The sequence below is a fragment of the Ixodes scapularis genome, unplaced genomic scaffold (assembly GCF_016920785.2).
Source record: "Ixodes scapularis isolate PalLabHiFi unplaced genomic scaffold, ASM1692078v2 PGA_scaffold2__306_contigs__length_199485367, whole genome shotgun sequence".
NCBI classification, from domain to species: domain Eukaryota; kingdom Metazoa; phylum Arthropoda; class Arachnida; order Ixodida; family Ixodidae; genus Ixodes; species Ixodes scapularis.
Window position 1 is genome coordinate 89,287,944 of NW_024609857.1, and position 23,031 is coordinate 89,310,974.

At 47.8% G+C, this 23,031-nt stretch overlaps 1 protein-coding gene across 1 annotated transcript; it reads left to right on the forward strand.

The window, feature by feature from the left end:
- The first annotated feature begins 2,228 nt into the window (after positions 1 to 2,228).
- On the forward strand, positions 2,229 to 3,203 carry LOC120836862 (piggyBac transposable element-derived protein 3-like). The gene has a single exon (XM_040205953.1). It carries the CDS (start codon positions 2,229 to 2,231, stop codon positions 3,201 to 3,203), a length of 975 nt encoding a protein of 324 aa, XP_040061887.1.
- The last annotated feature ends 19,828 nt before the right edge of the window (positions 3,204 to 23,031 follow it).

Here is a 23,031-nt window from a genome sequence, read left to right on the forward strand (position 1 = left end):
TTGCTCTCAATGAAAGTCATTGGCAACATCTCAGTAAACATTAAATTCTGACCAAAGAGCGATGGCACAAGAATCAATTTAAAAGTGTCGCAATATGGGTGGAGAAGCTCAACGAACAGCCTGACTCCCAGGTGCTGTACTTTGACATGAAGGAAGGAAAAGAGACCTTTGAGCTTGCCCTGATGACTGCCCTTCAGAAAGAACTCTTCACAAAGTTGGGCCCAAAGTTCCTGCGCAGTGACTCCACTCATAAAACAAATGGTCCCAATCTGCAACTGACGACCTCAAAACAGTTGCAGAAGATCAATCGGGCATGCCATGTGCATATTTGATCCCAAAGAAACTAGACACAGAGACTATGAAATGCTTCTTTAAGGAGATAAAGAAAAAAACTGGAAACCACGAATGCAAAGCATTCACATCTGATGATGCTGTCAGATATGGTAATGCATGGGAGGAAGTGATGGGCCGTGCCCAACATCCGATGCCCTGCTCCTGGCGTGTAAATGGCAACTGAACTCTGAAATTGCAGTTAGTCAAAGATAAGCAAACCCATGACCGTCTTCACAATGAGTTGTGGGCGCTGAGAAATTGCAGAGATGAAGATCAATTCCAGTGGGCTCTCACATACTTTCTCCGTCAAAAGGCAAGTGAAGAGGCTGATCCGAAACTAATTCAACAAGTTGAAGAGTTTCTTCAGTACTCTGAGTGCTACTATGGTGACATAGCAGAACAGTGGGTGCTCTGCTTCAGAAAGGGCATTCCTTTTAATACAATCACTTGGAGGCAATGCACAAGGACTTAAAGTCACACTACATGCGTGGAACTCACAACCAGAGGCTTGACAACCTCTTAATGATCCTCTTTAAACTGACACGTGACTGCCTCTACACACGTCTCAAGTCGCTCGTAAAAGGAAAAACAAATCAACATGATGCAGCCCTTCTTCCGAGGCACCAGGAAGGGATAAAAATGATGTGTCAGATGTAGGAACAAACAGCTAGAAAATGACAGTGACCGGCTTGTAAAGTTACAGTCCCAGGCAGAGAGAAGTTAGTGTTGAGAAGGGCGGCCACTGCCAGAGTTGAGTGCTTCGCTGCAAGGACTGTGACATCTGTATCAACAGTTACAAGTTCACTTGCAATGACAGCCTGATCTCAGCTTAAATGTGCAAGCACATTCACGCAATAGCTTACCAGGGGCCTCATGCAAAGACCGTGGAGGAGGCCGATACTGAGCCAGATGTAGAAGTGCCTTCAGTATGTGATGCAACAGGCTTTACGTCGGATGATGAGCCACAGTTTCTCTTGGATGACATTCAGCAGAGTATTAACCCTTTGACGCCCAGCGTTGCTCAGGAGCAACAACTCAAACCCAATTTTTTTTCTCCCCCGAAATGCGCAAATCTATGCAATTATCGCCATCTAGGCACCAAGTCAGTAATTATTGCCCTACATTCCGCCTAACTTCGCAAGGCTGAGGCGACCCGAGTCTCTAGAAATAAAAAACAGAGGGCGGCACTTGTCCGCTTCACTTATCTGCTACACGTGTGTGGACCGGCGAGCGACCTCGTCCCGCCACTGTACCAGGTGAGTGAACTTCGATGAAAACAACTGCAGGATGTGATAATGCAACAAATCCTTGATTGAAATCTCATACTGAATGACTAAAAGAGACGTATGTGCAGTGAAAATGAACTTACATTTTGTGAGAACTCAGTACCAGCCTGACAACCGTGATGTTGCCCAGGAGCAACATCGGGCATATGTGGGTAGCATTGGTATTGGTAACGAAAAATCGGTGGCGTATCTGTTAGGGGTTACCCGCGGCTAAAATCTTCAAATATGAATGTCATTTATGGTAATTGATTTTTGCACAAAGAATTAAAAAATATATAAATGTTTGTCTCTAGATGGAAAGATCCAGACCACGTAGACAACTGACGGATGAGGAGATCCAAGAAATAATTTTCCTTCCGGATGGAGATATATCGGATATCAATTTCGACAGCGACCCTGACGACCTTGAGTATGATCCAAGGCAAGATCGCAGGTTTCTTGAAACCTGCCCCCTTGAAATTGTGACCAGCCTTCGCGACCTCGAGGAGCCACAAGTTGAGAGCAATGACGCGCCGAGCGGATCTTCTGAAATGTCGGCGCGTACTTCTGCTACTTCTGGAAAGAAGAATACAACGAGGGAAGCCAGTCTTGGCGACCACAAGGCACCACATGTCAAAAGAAACTATACATCAAGCGGTCTTGTCAGGAGAGCTACCGCACAAACCTTCCGCTAATTCAAGTAACGGGAAGAAAACGAAACAAAAAAAGTCTTCAAGGATTTGGAAAAAGAAGGACCTGGCTATTGAGGATTGCAGCTGGAAAGTCAAACTGTCAGAACCGCCCGAAGATGTGCTCAGTCCATTTGAGTGCTTTTCTATGTTTTTTGACAATGAAATGATAGACGCGCTTCACTATCAAACAAATCTGTATTCGACACAAAGAAATGGCAACTGCATCAGTGTGACACATGAAGAGATGCGAAAGTATCTGTCAATCTTGGTCATCTCGGGAATAGTCCGCATGCCACATTTCCGGATGTTCTGGCATTCTGGAACGCGTTTTGCGCCGGTAGCGGATGTGATGTCGAACCGATTCGAGGCAATTCATCAGTGCCTCTACATGAATGACAACCTCCAGGCGCTGCCGCAGGGCACAGACGGTTACGACCGCCTTTTCAAAGTGCGCCCGCTACTCGATGAGCTGAGAAAAAACATGAGCAAGGTGGCCCCAGATGAACGACAAAGTATTGATGAGCAGATCATCCCCTTCAAGGGGAGATCGCACCTCAAGCAATATCTCAAGTCAAAACCCCACAAGTGGGGATACAAAGTATTCACGAGAGAGAGTTTTTCTGGAATGATGCACGACTTCATAATCTACGAAGGAAAAGGAACGGCTTCGGATAATGGGTTCGGCATCTCGGGGGATATTGTCATCGATCTGGTGAAAACTTTGCCACAACACGTAAACCAAAAGTTGTTCTTTGACAATTGGTTTACCAGTCTTCGCCTCGTCGATGAACTGAAGATTAAAGGGTTCCATTGCATAGGGACCGTGAGAGCAGACCGAACAGAAAAATGTCCTCTTTCTTCTGACGCCGCCCTGAAAGCGCAGGAAAAAGAGGCTCCGTGGACTTCCAAATGAATGAAAAAACGGAGATCGAAGTGATAAAGTGGGTTGACAACAATTGCGTGACACTAGTATCCAGTTATGCTGGAGTCCACCCAACCGACACGTGCAAGCGGTAGAACAGCAAAGACAAATGCATGGTTGACGTTTTACGCCCTCTTGCTGTCAAGGAGTATAACACTTTTATGGGCAGCGTCGACTTGGCAGACATGCTCATTGAGCTGTACCGCACAGATCACAAATCAAAAAAGTGGTACATACGCATATTCTATTGGATCATTGACGTGTCTATTGTAAATGGTTGGCTCCTGTACAAGCGACACTGCACGCAACTCTGCATAAAAAGAAGGCTCTCTCTGCTCGCTTTCCGTGCTCAAATCGCACAAGCCCTGGCACACGTGAAGGCCAAGCCTTTGAAGAGAAGGTCAGACACAGTGGAAAATGAAAATGCACCTCCAAGCAAGATCGCTCGGCCACTAAAGCCAAGACCGACAGATGATGTGAGGTATGATGGAACGCACCACTGGCCTCAGTACACTGAGAAGAAGAGCAGGTGCAAATACTGCAAAACTGGTTACACGTTCCTGTGCCTGTGCCTTCTCCCAAGTCGCAACTGTTTTCACTTATTTCACGTGAAGTAGTGCCGCAGATGCCCAACGTTGCTGCACTATGTGTTCACAAATAAAGGTAATTTTTTTCTGAGACCAGGTTTTTATTTTTTTGTCTGTTCTAAATCTGTACCAAAGTTTGTAGGTGTGCAGGACTTAAAGGGGCACTGACACATCAAAATCATATTTTTTTTTATTATCCGAAACGATTGAAAACGATGCCGGGACATTACCCTCAAAATTTGAAATTTGGGAATTCAGTGTTCGTGAAATAAAAAAACAATTTCCAAATGCCGAATTCGAAGTTCCCGCGCGATCGGCGCCGGTGCCTTGACGTCAAAAATTGAGGAGACCTGAGAGTCCCCTTTCTTTCACCACTCCCTGCTGTTGCCATGGCGACCCAAAGCGAGGGGGAAAGGAGCGAGCGGTGGCGTTCCGTCAGACCGGTTTTGAGCGGTGTCGCCCGTTTTCCGTTGGAGGATACAAATCCAGGAGACGGCACCACAACGAACTCCCGATTTTTGGTATTTCAAAAAGAAGGGCCGTAGTGCGTTCGCAATTGCGTTAAAAAACATGTTTTAGGATTGCCGTAATTAAATGTTATAGAGATGTCGCCTACAAAGCTTCTAAATTTCATGATTCTTGACGTCACCGATCAAAAGAAGCGAGGAGGCGAGAGGCGGGAAAATCAAACGCCAAAAATAAAAAGGCGCGCGCGCGCGCGGGAAAATTTTTTTTTGCGATGCGGTTTTTTTTGCATGTTTATGACTGCAACTTGCATCGTTTTAGACAATAAAAATAAATACGACCTTTGGGGTGTCAGTGCCCCTTTAAAGTAAAGTTTTGGGCATCAAAGGGTTAAGGTGGGCGTGCAGAAGACAACCAGATCCAAAGGACAAGATACGTTGAGCAATGACTGGAGTGGACTTGTCATTTCTTCCTTCTCCAATAAGATGTCCGTCCTTGTCCATCGTTTTTGTTTATTCTTTCTGTAACAAGTTATCAAAACCAACGTGCTCACGTTCAACTATACTTCAAGTTCCTTGATGTTAAATACCTTACCAAGGCTCAAGAACTACTTGACTCTGCTCCAGATGAAACTACTCCTCCAGATAAGATTTCTCCAAAACCTAGGTTAATTCCTCACAACAAAAAGATGAAAAAACAACCACAGTACTTTTCTACCAAAACAGAAACATCCTGGCTCTGATCCCATGCATGGCAAACCTTCCACCAAGTTGGAGCAGCAGTGCATCATGGAGGGCCTTGTAGCCAGACGAGTTCCCACAGAGGGAACAACGTCCAATCAGCTCCCTGCGGATGTTTTGAGCATGTCTATACTGGCCCTCAAGGGCCATGACTACATTGCAAATCAGTAGTCGTGACAATTGGACTAAAAACAAGGGGCAGTGTTGCTTTTGCAAAAAGGGATGGTGTGTTTGACAGCTTGGCTTTCTTTCCGCTTTGAAAATGTCAAGAGATGCTCGAGCTAAAAGCAAGAAGAACACCTTCACCATCCTCCAACAGGTTAGGTTAGGTGAGGTTTTATATGTCGACCTTATGTCACATTTGTCTGGGGCGCACCGCACCACACTTCCCTGCACCGAAGGAGGAGTCACGTTCGCCTGGCCGTGTCGGTGCGGCTGCATCAAGTTCGTCAGGAATTTCTTGCGGTGCGCGGCACCAGTGCATTGCCGCGCTAGATGCACCATCGGAGGGAGGCCATACAGCTCCACGCACTGAGACCTTAAGCAAACGCTCTCCGCTTCCTTTGGCGCCTCCTCTCTCTCTCGCCTCGTCGTCAATCTTCGTTCCTCGTCTCGCAAAACATGGTGGCCTGAGAGAATGCGACGTCAGCGCTGCTCTACTTCTTTCCCTCAAGCCCTCTGCTCTGGCTATGTTTTCGGTAGAAGAGGCTATATAAGGGGGTTTGGGACCAAAGGACGTGGTCGAGCCCCGGAGCTGGCCAGGGCGCTGCCCGACGTGGCTCCTCCCAGTATGCGACTCAGTTTTTTGGGAATTCTTTTGGGCAGGTTGCTCTAGTTTTGCCTTTTCGGCATTCGCCCTTAGTGGCATGTTTGCCTACGGGCATCGGTTTTTCCTTTTCCGGAAGTGTGTGTGTGCATTGCTGTGTTACGTCGCGTCGGCCGCTGAGCAACCAGTCCACCACGCCAGGCAAGTGAAGCCTTCGTCGTTCGTCGGACCCAAGACGTTGATCAGTCTTCTTTAAACTTTCGTCTGGACTTTGGGTCCCGCAGTGGAAACTTTCCTTTTTCTGAACTTTCATCTTCTTTGCACTGGCGAACTTGTTTTCCAGCTGCAGTTTGTGTCGCGAGCGGCGCATTGTTTTGCGTTGTGTCGGGCATTGAGTGCCGTCTTGTTTTCTTTGCGGCCCAAAGGTTCATGAGTGTGTTGTTGAAGTAACGCGTGTTCGCATTTCGTTCCTATAGTTTTGTTGTGTTGTCGCCGTGCTCAACCTTTTATCGCCTAATTAAATTTCTTGTTTTTCTTTTAACCCCTGCGTGCCGTCGCCTCTTTGTTGATTTCACACCGGACGTGGATTTATCGCTTGTCATAAGACTGACAAAAAAATCGCATATGTATAAACGCTCTGTTTCATAGTCCATGTGCTTTTGTTTTGACGTCAGAGGGCGAAGGTTCGCGAGTGTGTTGGAGTAACACATGTTCTCATTTCGTGTTGATGGTTTTGTAGTGTTGTTGTGCGTGGCTTTTTATCGCCTAATTAAATTTCTTGTTTTAGTTTTAACCCGTGCATGCTGTCGCCTCTATTCATTTTCACACCGGGCATGGACCTATCGTTTGTCACCAGTCCGAACCTAGCATTTCTATTCTTTTTAAGTAATTTCTGGTTTAAGCACGAAGTGTTTCTTTTATCAGGTTTACTCAATTCAGTACCCCACTCAGTGACAAACTCCCATCACGCATACCGTAGATATTACGCTGTTTCTTGACAATAAAATCGCATATGTATAAATGAATACTTATCCATAGTAACGAGCTAACCTTCCTAAAAGAAAACTCAATTTTACCTACAGGTATTGCGCAGAATAGTCGCCTGTACATGCAGTTCGCTCAAGGCATATCGCCAACACTTGTCGGTTGTTCACGAAGCCTGAGAAAACCTCGATGTCGCTCGTCTTCAACAAGTCGCCCAGTACGACAAGGGCCGCCGCGACGCTCAATTTCAGGCTGGAGACCTGGTACTTCGTTGGACGCACCCCCTCAGCAACTCGTCAAAAGGCTTCGCAGCATCTCTCGCGAACTGCTGGGATGGACCCTTTCGCATAACTGAAAAGGTTTCTCTGCTGAACTGCCGTTTAGACCGATTGCATGGCACACAGCAATACGGACCAATTCATGTGTCTGAGCTAAAGCGTTACTTCGAGCCAGCAGCTGTTTCGCAGGTTCCGGGCCGGCCAGCTCCCAGCCAGCCCTTGGACCGTGGAACACCACCCAGGCGGTACAACCTGCACCCCTGGTGACCCAACACCCATTTGTTTATATCCTTTTTGGTTGGCTGTGCTTCTCTTCACAGAGAGGGGGGGAGAGAGGATCCATCTCCTTCCCGCAAGTCTGCCCATTGTTTTCACAGTGGGGCAATTTTGTTTGCGAGTGCCTCTGAACTTGCTTGGCATATTGCAACCCGACCTGTTAATTCGCTTTTTATGTGTCCGTTCCGGATCGCTGTCGCAGGATCGCCCCTTCCACGAAGATCGGGCCCGCCGCGCCTTTCACTTCAGGCGCTTGGCGGCGCGTTTTCCGCCGTGCCACGAGCAAGCCAGCGTCGCGACTTGGATGGTGCTGGCGGAGGACCGTCCAGTGGGCTGGGCAACGAGGCTGCGCTGGAGAGCAGCCACAGCCCGAGCGTAGCACACCCCAGAGACCGTCCTCGAGCCTTTCCGGGGCAACACCCTGGAGGACCGGCACCTGCAGGAGCCCATGGCAGTTTACACTGAGGCGGAGCACCGCCGTCTGTGCCCTGTCTGCAGGGCACTGGAGGTCCACTGCCCCACTCACCTGGCAGGCACCCTGCACCAGGCCCGCGTTGCCGCGGACTGGGCTTGCCATGCCCCGTCACCTCCTGCCGCTCCTCCAGTTGCCCCCCGCTTGTTGGAGGTCGCCGAGGCCGTCCAGGTGCTCTTCCTAGCCCACCCAGATTTGCTCCGCAACCCGGACCACAAAGAGGCCATTTTGGACCTCGACCTCGAGGAGGGGTGGAGGTGTAGGGCGCTCGGCCCGCCATGCAGCGGTGAGTTCTCAACTTACGGGGGGGCGGTTCCCAATGCCGCGTTCAAATGGGACTCTCTGGGCTTGCCGTAGGCATTGGTCGTCCGGGTTGTTCAGAGTTATTGTCCAGCAACGCTATGGTAATAAACCCTTCCCAAGTTCACGGACAAGTTGTCTGGTCGATCACCTGCGGCGGGCGGCGAAAGTTGAACGCCAGAGGTTACAAGGTCTGGAAGCTGTATGCCAGCACTGGGTACAATCTGATGTTTGATCTATTCCGGAAGGTCGGAAAGCAGTGTTCAAAAAGGGTTGGGCATGGAGGTGGTAAAGAACATGTGCCAAGACCTCACTGGTAGATACCACAAGTCGTTTCTTTTTATAACTTCCTTTTTTATAACTATTTTAATGGCTACACCCTTCTGGACTTGAGACAGATACCAACGCCTGTGGGATGGTAAGCTCAAACCGAAGAGACTTGCTGAAATTACAAGCGGACAAATCAATGACAAGTGACACAGACTATTCAGTGAGTGATGAGAGCCTGTGCTGCTTCAAGTGGAAGGACAAGAGAACAGTTCACCTCTTGTCAAGCTTCCATGACCTGGCAAATGAAGTCAACAAAAAAAAACAAGGATGGAACGGTCAGTAAAGCGTGGAACACATGCCCGACGAAACCGTCCGATCAGAGGTCCGATCAAGCAATACGACGGTTGGATGCGGCTTGTTTGGTCGTATCGTAACGTTGGAACGGCATTGCGGCATGCAACCGACTGTCCAGAGGTGGTCGCAGTGGTCGGATGACCGCAGCCAATGACGATGCAGGTAGCGGGAACGTCATGAGAATGTAACATTTTGGGGAGCAAGCTATTCAGGGGCAAGGATTTGGTTGCGAGTCCCTCTTTCGACGTTCTGTAATGGCCACTGCTCCGGTGAAAAACTCTCGCATGTCGGAGAACAAACTTCTAATTTCGCTGATCGAGAGTCTGCCAGAGATTTGGAACCAAAGGGAAACACTGTACAGAGACGCTGATGCACGACTTGCGATTTGGACGTTTGTAGCATGAGGTAGGTGCTTGGCGGTATCTCCACGTTTGTACAAAGCACAACAGCAAAAGTTTCCCATGCTCCTTTCACAGGTTAGAGGCTGTGATTCTCTCTACATGTTTACGAAGGGCCTAAACTCTGGGGAGGAGGAGGTGGCGGAAGAGGAGGGTTTCATGGAATTACGTTTCGTGGACAATTCACCCCTGCGGCTTCTTTCTGCGCTTCCGCAGAAAAAGCTTTTTCTTCTTCAGCAGAGGGAGATCCCGGTGGAGCGGAACATGCAACATCGCCAGAGCCGACGTCGACCTATGTACTTCAGCGCAAACAAGGCGCGACATTGTCTAACCCTTCAAGCTCGGACATGACGATTTATGGTGTGGGTGCTATTGACCTGAATCTTTACTTGGATATGGGGATGCGCTTAGCTGGCATGGCCATTTCGGACAATGCCATGGTTACCTCCAACCCGACCGAATATACAGCTACCAACCACAGGAAACTTACTGTAAAGTACTAGGCGTTAGATTTGGTAGCCAAGGCTGCATCCCAAAGAACGACACGAGACACACACTGTTGAAAAGGCCTCAACAAGAGGAGTGTGATGGTACCATTTTAAAAAAATTTAGACACATAGTTCTCGAGAAATTGGGCGTTGAATATTTCTGACTTCAGGTTTAAAGTGGTGCCACCTAGTGATGAAAAAGTGAACCACGGCATTTTTGACTATTTTTGAGAAAACTAACTTTGCTTTCAATTTGGGCTCTATGGGGGCATGTCATACATTGTTGAAAAGCTAATAAATAGGGTTTTTTGATTTTGATTTTTGATTTTGATATCTATTTTGATTTTTGATATTTTGATATCTAGCGATATCAAAATAAAAAATGTAATACCAAAAGCAAAAATGCTATTTGTCAATGTCATCGGTACGAGAGAAAAAAAACCATATATATACCTTTTATTACAGATTGTCATCGACGACGCCACTGAGTTTTTACCACCAAAGTTAATAAACCAGGTGTTTCAAAAGCTGGAAGCTACAACATCGAGAGACCAACGTTACCTGTGGCTGATTGAGAAACATTATGGACAACCTAATGGAATCTGAAACCCAGATTGTACAAGAAGTTGGAGAGAAAAGACCTCCAATTTAAACAAAGATTACAAGAATGCGACAGAGCCTGGTACGAAATGTGCCAGGGAGTTGACGGAAATATTGGTTATCTAAATTTAGTTAAAAAATCCTCAGGAATCTGATCATGCATTTGCCATATGTGTAAACCGCATGTGTGATGAAGCACTTTACAATGTCCAGTTAAAACTGGACTATTTTGAAAAGGAATATTAATTGGGAATAAACTTTATTTGGGTGCAAAATGAACTGAAATGAGTTTGCTGCTTTTTTTGGGAAAGTATATGTAATGTCCCAGGTGTGTTTGCCTGTTGTGCGGAATATACATGTCAGACGTGCTTTTGTCGAAGGGCTGTTCTTGCGCGAGCAGGCAAACGTGCTGGGGATCGACTGAGTCCAGTTTCGTGTGCAAGACAATTTCCGTGTCCACTTGGAAAAAGGCTGCCACCTCTTGAAACTTGGAAGCACATCCGGGCACACCCTGGACACACTTCGATACTGCTATGATGCCAAAGCCGAAGCTTGGATGAGCATCGCACTGGTTGGGAGGATGGCAGAGTCCCTGGCGGCACCATTCGCGTTCAATGGAATTGTCATACTTGCTATTAGTAAGGCTACCATGCAGCTTAATTGCAACCTGCTTTTGCCCTTTGAGTTCCAATTTTGTGTCCATGGATAAAGCAATCTTTATCAGGGAATCGACAGGGGCACTAATGTGTCTTGGTGCCCTTGCATTATGGCTTGCAAGTCATGAGCCAGCCATTCTTAAACCCGTACTCGTAGTTGATGATGGATGTCCCAACGTGGCTTTTGTTTGGGTATGTGTTGATGTACTTGGTAGCATGAGGATTGTATGCATTGCCATGAATAAAGTCGTACCTGGAGATGCTGCTACCCATTCGGCAGCAGCACTTCCTGGGGGTCACGCATCAACATACTTTTGCTGCATTTTTTCAGCTTCTTATGGTTAAAGAAAACAAGTGCAGTAGGAAAATTGCCCAAAATGGCTAAAAGAATGCCTACAAGGAGCCTGTATGAAAGAACACCTGCCATCACCTTCAGAGTTCGTTTGCAGAGCTTCAGCACCTGACTTCTGGCACGTGCTCAATTTCTCAGACAGTCCGTGAAAGGTTGGGGGCCTCCGTGAACTCTGAGACATCACACTTTTCTTCAGGAATTTTAGGAGATAACAGAATCAGTCTGTCATCCAGCTATCTGGATGCCATTGCTGTAACTGCAATTATTGTTTAGAGATTCAGGCCGGGCAACTATTATGAGTGAGTCTTTTTTGTCCCCTACCCATTTGTCAGAGAAAGTCTCAGAAACCGTACCTTGGCAAGACACTTGAAGACGCCAACGCATTCACTCAAGTCTGCGCTCTGTAAGGAATACCCCCTCCAGCTGCACGCTGGGGGAGGCGCGGGCCTTATTTGTGAGCTTCGGCAAGAAGAGGCGGCCCCGTTGTGATGCTTCTTGACGAGTTTCAGTACTGTCCTGGCTGCTCTACGCGAGCGCCTCGTGGTTGCCACGAAAATTGACAAGCGCCGTTTTCCGCTGGCTTCGCTCGTGAGAGGCAGTCTAAAATCCACAGTCCTGATGGGAGACACCTGGAACGACGAACTCTTTGGACGCCAATTAAAGTCATTCGATTATGACAGCTCTCAGAGCTGTCATAATCTGACGTCACATATCCCATATTTCCCCACCACTGAAATACCAATATCGTCGACGCCGACTCGAAAGATGGCGATTTCGAAGCAATGCCCAGTGCATCGGGCGTCAGCAGAAACCGGAGCGACACTGAATACTACACCGCAGAAGAACGGTCGAGATAGTTAAAAGACCCGAAGAAACAAAGCACAGCTTAGCATCGCAGTTGGCAAGTCAGCGAAAGTTCGACCTGCTGGCTGTGGATCTGGAGAAGGAGGTTGGAATGGAGTTCACAATCGTCCATTTGGAAGTGCTGAAATAGCTTTTTACGCACAAATTGTAATGAGTGAGGAGTGTGGCGCTAAAAACTTTGAGCCTACAGAAAAGCGGCACGTATGATGGGAGGTTCTGCGTGCCCAGAGTGTTTGGAATGATTTAGTATGTGGAAACCGGGGAACTGCGCATGATCAGGTTCCGCGGACGCGACGTCCTGACCTTGTGCCGGAAAACCCGTAAGCATGTGGCACCGAGGACAGTTACGACTGACGTGTGGGCGGTATACCAGAGGATCCCTGTGCTGCGGGATGCAAACGTTACGCTGCTGGACCACGTCTATCTCGCTGTGAACCAAAGCCACCAGTTTGTGGAACCCTGGGGTCCAGCCAAGGCACTTTTAGTTCACAACATGAAGGGCTAAAGCGGACCGGGAGCGAACATGCAGCGAGGGCAAGCCGAAGCGAACCGGATCCTCCAAACATACCTGTACTTGTGACTGGCAGTCCCTGAACGGGCCGGCTGGGTGCGAGGACTTGTCCCTTCAGCACCTCGATGCCACCCCCAAGCATTACCCGCAGTGCTAAACATATGGACCCTGAAAAGTCAAGTGCACTTTTTGCTAATTTATTGGCACTCCATTAGATTACATAGGTATGGCGAAATTGAATCAATCTTACAATCGCCAGATTGTAAGAGCTATATAAAACAAAATATTACTTAAATATATATAGGTAATCTACCTGTTTAAAAATACAAACAATATGTTAGGAAAAGGAAAAAAAAAAAAGTTATGTTTTTGCAATTTTTTTGTTTAACTGAACTAGAGGCATAATTACAGTATGGACTTTTGAGCTTGCTGACACTGGCGCTTCAGTCAAAGCATTTTTTAATCAAAAGCGCATCAAAGGGCATAGTACCGCAATGACTTCCCCTGTGGGAAGTCATTGCGGTACTATGCCCACTGCGGCACATAAAATAAATATCGGGACTTTATCATGAACTCCTTTTACCTGATGACTGTTCCAGAACTATAGAATGTGTTAACGAAGAGAAATTCACTCTTTTTATTTTTTGTAGGCACCAGCAACTGCACGGCCACCCACTCTTCTAACAATGTGAGGCTTTATTATTCATTCATTATTCATTCAAGTTCAATTGAAACGAATTGGATTGAAATGCTGTATAATGCTGTTGTAACTGGTAAAAAATGTATAATCTTCTATATACTTGTATGTCGTATATACGAGGATATAATTTCCTTTTATTTTTCTGCAAAAGTCTAGCATTGAATTGAATTCCAATTACCTTATTCCAATTACCCTTATTACTTTTATCCCCCTTTGGGTGAGCGCATAATAAGATATTTCACTTGACAATTCGAAAGGCGTCAACCAGAAGCTCACAGGGATGCAAAGTGTAGAAGCACCGCCTTTCGAAATTTTTTCGTGTCCACCGCATCCTCCAGACACGCAATAACCCACACACTCCCTACCTCACGACAGAACCTTCACAAGTCCCCGAGACCAACCAAACAAATAGACTCCGCTCACCCATGCAATCTTGCAAAGCCGCTGTGGCTGACCCTCAGTGACGGGCTTCTGTCAATATTACTTGAAGGATTACTAATGCAATAGCTATTCTAATAGTGTCTCTGAGCAATCTTCTCCCTAAGTGGTCCCGCTTCATTTCGGGGCCACAACCATTCAACTCATTTGCATGTCTGGTGATCCTTGAGCTCTTTTGTGCTCTAATAAACGATTGTTTAGCACTTCCCAGTTTGAACTACATAGATAAACCCAAAGGCCTAAGGGATGCCGTAAACAACCCCTTCACAATACTCCTCAGGACAGCTGCCAGCTGAGATCTGCAATGACATTCCAAGTATGTTCTCCATCTTACCTTGTTTTTTCTCATACTCGTAGCCAGACTGCACAGTACTTAGACGTGGTGTGCCACACTGTCTTCGTGTTTAAGAGGAGACGCAGGTCTTAAAATGGTCGAAAAACGTGAAATTTCACGTTTTTCAAAACCAACATATTTGGATTAAATATAGTCTAAAATACCTGCCTGCAAAGTTTCAATGCCGAGTTCAATATCTAAGCATGAAAAAAATTATAATTATGATGCCTCTGCAAAGCCCTAACATAGCGAGTTTAATGAAAACAAGTGGAACTTCACGCCCCGCACGTTTCGCAATCGCTCGTCGGATCGCGGCCATCTTGGTCTTGTTGGAAAGCCGCTTATTTTCCCTACGTCCCCATGCCATTCGTTATTGCGACAACATTGGGAAATGTCCGCATTCCGCGGGTTTCGAAGGCACCAATCGCGATCGCTCATTGGCCGGCTAGCAAGGTGCCCGTACGTGAGAGCATGCGCGGCGCCGAGCGCCCCTGCTATTGGCCTAAAAGCACCCCTCTGCTCTTTTTCTCCTTCCCTCCTTTCCATTCCCGAGCTGGCGAAAGGTGCATCATCTGCTCCCGGGCCCGTCTCCTTAGGCCTGTCTGCTTTGTTTCCTACATGGTCGAGCGTACGATTTAGTTCCCGTTTGCGCGCTTGCATTGAACATTGTTAGTTTATTTTGCTACGAAGTTGCGCATGTTTTGTTTCACTTCGAGTTCTCGAGATGCCGGACGACGCCCGGTTGAAATCGAGCACGCGGCAAGCTTTCAGAAGGAAGACGAAACGACCATCGAACAAGAAACCGAAGGTGTCTGCTGCATGTGCGCCACCGCGATCAGCAAGTGCGCCACCGCAATCCGCCGGATGCCTTAAATCTTCCAGAAACGTCAGCCGAAGACATCGCAACTCCATGCACCAGCGGCAGTTTGTCGAGTTTTGCTAGCACGGATCGTGTCGACACCGCATACTACCCCACAGCCGAGCAGGCGCAACGAGTCACACGATCGGACGAAAGCAAGCGTGCGCTATAGGGAAAGTCGGCGACCCATCACAAATTCGACCTTCTCGGCGTCACCACAGGAGGCCAGACACGCGACGCTGGGACACAGTTCATTGTAGTGGACATGAAGGTTCTTAACGACCTCTTCGCGCAGGCGAAGTGCGGAAGCTGCGGTGCGGGAACCCTGACGCTTAGTAAGGCCACGGACAAGGAGTATGGCTTGGCAGTCAAGCTTCTGCTTGTCTGTGCCACATGCAAGTTCGAGAAGAAGCAGTTCTCTTCCCCAAGAGTTGCCGGAACGGCTAAGATCACTCCTTTCGAAGTGAACATAAAGGCAATGAAGGGGATTCAGTCAATCGGAAAAGGAGTCACTGCCCTCGCAGACTTCTGTGTGTGCATGAACTTGTCCCACCGCGGCCTGCCCCATAAGACCTTTCAGGGACACTTGAAGACCCTTGTGCAAGCCTGCGAAAAATCAGCGAGCGCAAGTGAAGCTGCCAGCTTGGAAGTTGTCAAGAGACTGTATGCAGACTTCTAGAACCCTGTCAGCAACATCAACATGATCTTCGACGGATCTTGGATGATGAGAGGACGCAGCTCCCACATTGGTGTGGGCTCCATTGTCGAGCTGTATTCCGGCCTAGTTCTTGACCATGTGGTCTACTCCAACTTTTGCCCTGGATGTGCCCTGGGACCGGAGCTGGAGGAAGAGAGATACGGCGACTGATATGCAGCCCACGAGTGCCAGAGGAACATAGATTGTAATGCAGGTCAGATGGAAGTGGAGGCTGCATTGACCATGTTTCAAAGATCCCTGGCCAAGCACGGACAGAGGTAGACCACAGTTCTCTCGGATGGAGACAGTTGGACCTTTCATGCGTTGACTGAGGCAAAAGTCTACGGCTTCATCAAGGTCGAGGAAAAGGAATGCATAAATCACGTGCACAAGCGGATGGGGGCTGCGTTGCGTAACCTTCTTGAGAAGAAGGCCCAGGGTGAAGCACCCGACGGAAAGGGCAGACTGATGCAGGATTGAATCAAGAAGATTCAAAACTACTACAGCTATGCCCTTAGGAGCAGCAGTAACAATGTGCCGGTGATGAAGAGGGCAGTGGAAGCCACCCTCTTGCACATGACGTCTACGGACAGTGCCCCAGACCACAGGAAGTGCCCCAATGGAGCTGAGTCAAGGTGCAAATTCAACAGAACCCTGGCAAATGGCGAGTGTCCACCTGCGGACAAGAACCCTCTTCCAGATTGTGCGCGGGCTGCCCTCGAGCCGGTGCTTGTAAGGCTCAGTGATGAAAACCTGCTGGCACAGTGCAGTGAGGGCAAGACGCAGAATGCCAGCGAGAGCCTGCATTCGGTCATCTGGACACAAACATAGAAGAATGTCAATTCCTCCCTGGACAGCGTCAAGAGGGCTGCTGCAGAAGCTGTTGCCGTCTACAATCAGGGCAGGCGGGCAATGAACGAGTCCGTTGCTGCGAGCCTAGGCTATGCTGCCGGTGACTGCCTCGTACGCTGCAGCATGGAGAAGGACAATCTGCGTTTGCATAAGGCCAATGGTGTCCACCAGAGCAGCTGCAATGCAAAGCAGAGGTTCTCCAGGCAGCACAAAACCAGAACAGCTGGCGACTACAGTCCCGGACAGCTGTGAGGGGGCCCCCTTTCAAGTGCTACACGAACAAAGGCCCTTTTTAGGGCCAAAAATATCTGCTTTCGGAGCCTGCAACCCTTGGTGCCTCCTTCCGTTGTCCCTTATAAAGTCTACTCATTTTTTTTGTAATTTTATATCACATTGCAGACTAATCGAAATTTTGGGGGAACATCACCATGAGCGTCGGTTTGTTTGTTCAATGGACATAAAAAACTTATACTATTCCTTGGAGAAAAATCTCCTGATGGAACGGGTCAAAGACCACCTGGAGCTAAATCTTGTAAGATTTCAGTCTGGAGCAGGAATTTCGGTTGACAGTTTTTTACGTATTTTAGACTATTACTTGCAATCAACAGTGGTTGAGTACAGTGGACGAAAATATATTCAAAAAGAGGGTGTATGTATCGGGTCAGCGGTGGCGCCGATTCTGTCGGAGATTTATTTAAACAGTCTAGATTCCAGTGTGTTGAGTTTTCTAGGAGGAACGCCAGAGAACGTAGGTTTTGTCCGACGTTACGTCGATGATATTTTAGTGTGTACGGCAGAAGAAAAGCTGGGAAGAGATTTGGAAAGAATAGTCAGGAAGTCCGCACCAGAATTGGAATTTACGCTAGAAAGAGAGAAAGCTGGGAGCTTGCAGTTTCTGGATTTGCAGATTCACGTGAAAAATGGTATATGCTGGGAGTACGGAAAACTCATGCCGAAACCTATCCTGCCGCGCTCGAGTTGCCACTCCAGGACAGTTAAATGCGGCATTATTAGATCATTATTAGACAATGCCTTAAACCGATCTTGCACCCACTACGTTAGTAAGGCAGTGGAGAAGCAGATGTATCGACTGAGGAATGCTGGGTTTTCGGGTGATAGCATAATTGGACAGATAAAAAAGATAGTTTCGGGAAATAAAGGAAGTCTAGAGCCCCGGCGGGGTCGTTGGGCGGTTATCCCGTACCACCATGACATCTCACACAACCTAAAGGCGTGCGCAAAGAAGTTTGGCGCCGACGTAGTTTTTGAGAGGGATTTCAGATTGGACCGGTTGACCCCATTTTTGAGAACACCCAACCAGTGTAAAAGGGCGCACAGAGAGAAGTCTACAGTATGCGCGATCGGTGTAGTGTACGAGATACCAATGAAATGTGGTGTCATTTATGTAGGTCAAACCAAAAGATGTGTGAATGACAGATTATCGGAACATAAAAGAAATGTAAAAAACAATGATCCGAATTCGGAAATAGCTAAACATTTGAATGAATGTGCCGACTGCACTCCAGCCTGGGGAGACGTAAAGATTGTAGACAAAGAAAACAACGACATGAAAAGATTAGTGAGAGAGACCATTAAAATAAAGACGTCTCCCGAATGCATCAGTCACACGTCCGTCCACTTAAGTTCGGAAGCCGAAAAATTTTTGCGGCTGACTGGTTTGAGAGAACCGGGATGACCTCGGGGTTTCACGGTGTGTGTGGGGGGACAAGGGTTCTGTCGGCGTCTTTGCGACTGTGCTTGGGAGAGCCGGAGTGACCTCGGGATGTCGCGGTGTGGGCTGTTGACACGGGATCTGTCGGCAACTTGGAGTTGGCGCCATCAAAATTGTTTTTGACTGGAATGTACGGGGGCTTGGGAAAAGGAAGAGGGAAGGGGTGGAGTTTTGGGAAAAGGAAGGGAAAAAGAGGGGGACGGAGGGTGGCGAGTGACATATATGTTTGTCCTGTGAAATAAAGTTTGTAGCTGCGTTTGAGACTTCGTCCCTGTCGTTCTGTGTTTTGTCCCTTCTCCGTATCCCCAGTCTCGGGTTACAACTATGCTCAATTATTCCTCCGTTTTATATTATTTTTTGAAGGTTCCCGTGAATGGACTGCAGAATTTTTTATCTCAATTTGTTCAGATAGAACTATGCTTCATATTGCTGAACATTATTGCATAGGATCCCTTACACAATTTTATGCAATGAGTGTCAAAACTTCAACTGCAATTTTCTCAGCTTCGCATTTTTCGTCTACATGCCTAGCCTTACGGATGTTTCTATGGGATTATTCTTCAAGGATTTTTATGAACTTTATACCGTTGAATTCAGAGAAATGAACTGCAGGGTGATGCTATTTCAGTGATGTGATTAGCCTAAGCCATTTTGGAGCACCTTTCGGAACAGCCAAAACAGTGTTTTGGAGCAGCAAAAGTGGCTTTTGGAGCAGCCAAGGCAGTGTTTCGGAGCAGCAAAAGTGGCTTTTGGAGCAGATATTCTTAGAAAAATATAAATAATTGTTTTAAGTGCTATACACCAACTCATATTTACAAACAAACCGGAGCACCCCTAGCGAACGCCACCGGCGCCGCGCATGCGCAGTGGATGGTGGGCAAGAAGCCCACCGTCGCCCATAAACAAACCATTGAATTGCGTTGTTGTAGGCGTCGGTGGGAGTCCCCGTGCTCTTTTTCGCGTTGGAATTGTTGATTCTACGTCCACCTAACAATGTCTGACTAGTTGAGCGGCTTCAGCAAAACTATCGAGGCAAAACTTTGCGTGAATAATGCGACGTGCGGCGATTCATTTCACGTGGACGCCACAGAATGGGCGCTAAAGACCGACTCCCACGATGAGATTCTGCTTGCTATTTACAGTCGCAACGTCGCTCGGACTGCAAAAGCGTGGACCGTAGCTGAGATGGTGGACATCGATACTGAAAACCGCAAGTAGAATCGGGCATTACAAGTCGGTGATGGCCACTGGTAACAATGATCAACAACTTCTTGTATCTGTTTACACTTAGTCAAAAAGCAGCCAAGTTTGAAAGAGCAGACGACAGTTCGAACGCACGCGCAATGGAGTACGGACAAGAAGCACCGCGTCCTGCGTCAACAAACCATTCGAATGTCACGTTGTCGGCGTCTGTGTGAGTCTGCATACTCTTTTTCGCGTCGGAGTTGTCGATTCTACGTCCTCATCGCAATGTCTTACCACTTCAATCACCTGAGCGAAATTATCAAGGCTCGTTACGCCGCTAAACTTTCCGTAAATAATTTGACGTGTGGCGATTCATTCGCATGAACGCTGCAGAATGGACGCCAAAACCATGATGAGATTCTTGTAGCTATTTTCGGTCGCGACGTCGCTCGTGCCGCAAAAGTGTGAAAGGTAGCAGCGATGATCGACGTCGATACTGAAAATCGGAAGCGGGAACAGACCAAGCGTAACAAGTAGGTGATGGCCACCGGTACCAATAATTAACATCTTGTATCTACTGTTTACACCGAGCCTACTTAAGTATTTTGAGGCCTGCAATTACTTCTTATTGCAATCACCGGGTCAAAGTTTGGTCTACAGGCCGCTTTTGTTTGAACGAGCAGACGGCAAAAAGCAGAGAATTTTGAAAGAGCAGACGAAAGTTCGAACGATCAGGCGGCCGTGTGAATTTGAAGACGCACTGAATCCGTGGGTGGTCCGGACAACTTGGGGGTCTTCTCTCGTTCATGTTGGAACAAAGCAAATACATCTGGTGACCACAAATTGTGGCCCGCACACGCAATCGTAGTTCGACAGCGTCTGGTTTGCCCTTTTCACAGCTGTTATCCAAGTTCTCGGACGAACAGAGGGGGCAGAAACACATGAAAACTGATCTTCAAACCTTTCCAGACTCTCTTGGTAAAGCCCCCATCGCAGCATTTTGACGAGAAGGCAGGTTTTTTGTCTCGTTTCTTCCAAAGGAACACAGGAATGCATGTCTCGCACGGCGACTTCTGCCCACCGCCCCAGACCGGAAGTGCGTCCGGCGCGCCACCACCGCGGCGTAACGTAGGAGTTGAGTTGGTGTATACAAATGAAGGGCACTTTTTGTTCTAATCTGGCGTCTTGTGACCGAACTCGCTGCTTGTGTTTTTACTGCTTAGACATCCCACAAGTCTACAGTGCTGTAGGCATTGCCGAGCGATTCTGAAAAACCACTTGCAACCGTTTTACTGGTCCCCGACGTGCCAGATTTTCGTCCAAAGTAAGCAAATGTAAAACAGTGGACAGTGGATTGCAAGCGTCCCGGCTGGTGCCTCTGCCGTGCAATCAAGTTCGCAAACACGTGAAAGCAACTTCAGTAAGCTTGCAGTTGTGCGTGCTTCGTCGCGCGAGCGGAGACAACGGCTGTTTGATCGAAACCGAAACACTGTCACTCCGCTCCGTCGCCAACTGATTCCCGAAATCGTATGCAAAATGTAACTGTTAAGCATAAGACGAAAAACAGTCTAGTGGCGCGCTCTTGTCAGGCAGGCAAACAAGGTACAAGCTAAACACAAAAAAAAAAAAAAAGAACCAGAGCGCATCGATGCAAGACATCGCAAGCCAGGGTCAAAACGTTCTTGGAGCGCTTTGTGCAACGACTGAACTCGAGACAAACAAGCGCGCTGTGCAGGTTCAGCATAGACAATGCCTTTTTTGCTTTAGCTCACTTTCTTCACCAAGTTTCTTATCGCGGCAGATTTTTTACGTACCGGGGTCCCTCTCAAAAGAAAGCCCACCGAGAGAAAGTTAGGTAATCGATACTTCGTCACAGCAGTCTTTGAATTGAAGAGGGATTTTTGTAGTAACCATGATTTAAACAAGAACAGGAATGACAATGAACATGCGGTGGCACTTAGTTTCATTTGAGAAAGCGCCATATCTACAGCGACGTGGGGACGACAACACCCGACGCCACTCGACCACGGTGACTAGAAGGCAGGGACCAAATGTAGTATTCCCACGGCCGTTGCTTTCAGGAGCGAGTGCTTCAGCTAGCAAAGTAACTCCCGCCGCGCAAAAAAGTGGTTTCGTTTCACAGCATGATGGCGCGGCTGATACCCGGCACGCTAGGGTTGGAACATCCGCAGACACCCGCGTCTATCAGGCTGCTTGCGCCACATAACACACGCTTGCTCAATTACGGTTCTCTGTTTAGTTTTAATTTGAAAGGCAACCGAAATGTTTTTTTGGCGCAGGCTTGGTGCAAAATGTACCAGGATGTAGCAGGGTTAGCCCCTTGGCACAGTTTGGCACAATTGGCACAGCAATCACATAATTGGGTTTTGCAGCCTTGTTTTGTGAGCTCGAAATTTCAGTTCAGTATCTCTTTAAGAGAGCTGATGCGAAACCTGTATGCTCGTGCCGCAATGCCTTGAGGGAGTAACAACCAGCCAGCCCTGTACCAGAAGCAGCAATAACCCTGTACCAGAAGCTGGGTACTCACCTACTACTCCCACCATCTCTTACCGTTGAAACAGCTGACGACGACGATGGAATTCTTTCCGGCAAGGCAGGAATCCTTCCCACTGGCGCGACACCGGTCGACGCACAACAGAAATGTCTCTCCTCAATTCACTCGGCACAGTTGCACGAAACATGAGGCACACCACGTCTCCTTCGCAAGCGCCGCGTGCCACCGTTCATGCTGGAAGCAGTCCTGTGGATGCTCAGCCTGTAGGCAGAAAACACCGGAACACTTTAGCAAGCTTCCAGCCGAACCCCATGCCCCAAAGAAACATAAAGACACTGCGGCCAGATTGCGGGCGTCCTGCGAAGAGCGTCGAACGTCCTTACGAAAGGCACACTTGCCCGCCGGTCGACGGTAAAAAAGAGCATAGAGAGGTAGAAGAGAACTGCTCCGACAACACTGACACTTTAGTTGAAACGCCACACCTTCCCGCCATAAATACTGAGTGTAAACCTTTCCTTTAATCTCCTACTAATGACATTTCACAAAGATATCAATTACAGATGCATAAGGTGGACGCGTCGTCCCGCGAGCTTTTCCGATGCCAAAATATCCTCCGTATTACCACTTTAATTAGGAGAAATTAAGAAGAGCTACAGCCACTGGCAAGGTGAGGACGGCAAGGACGCCTGGGCTCTAGCTCACATTCCCAGACTTTTGCCGCGCTTTGTCTGCCAGCACATATTCGAGGCTTGTGAGACATCAGAGCTTTATCGAAGGTAGCGCGACAACAGCTCTCGTCTTGTCAGAAACCATAGTAAAAAACTAAATGTTCTATTTCTCCTTTCTTAAAAAAAAGAAAAAAAAAGCCCCGAAGAACTTTTTGTTACGGCTGTTTTGGGACTGGTGTTGGAAACCAGAGGTTGGAGTTCGGCACCCTAAAGGTCATATTCATAAGTTAAGACTCGAGATTAAATCAGTAGGGTGGAAATGTGGACAGAGCACCAACAACCACGCTAGTGGTCAAGTCGACGGCCATTTTTGGCCAGAGCCTCGGTAAACTGTGTCGCGTTCGGCCATAGAAATAGCTTGAGGAACAAAGAAATTTGTAACATAGTAAGTATCCTGGCAATCAGTTCGTCAACACGA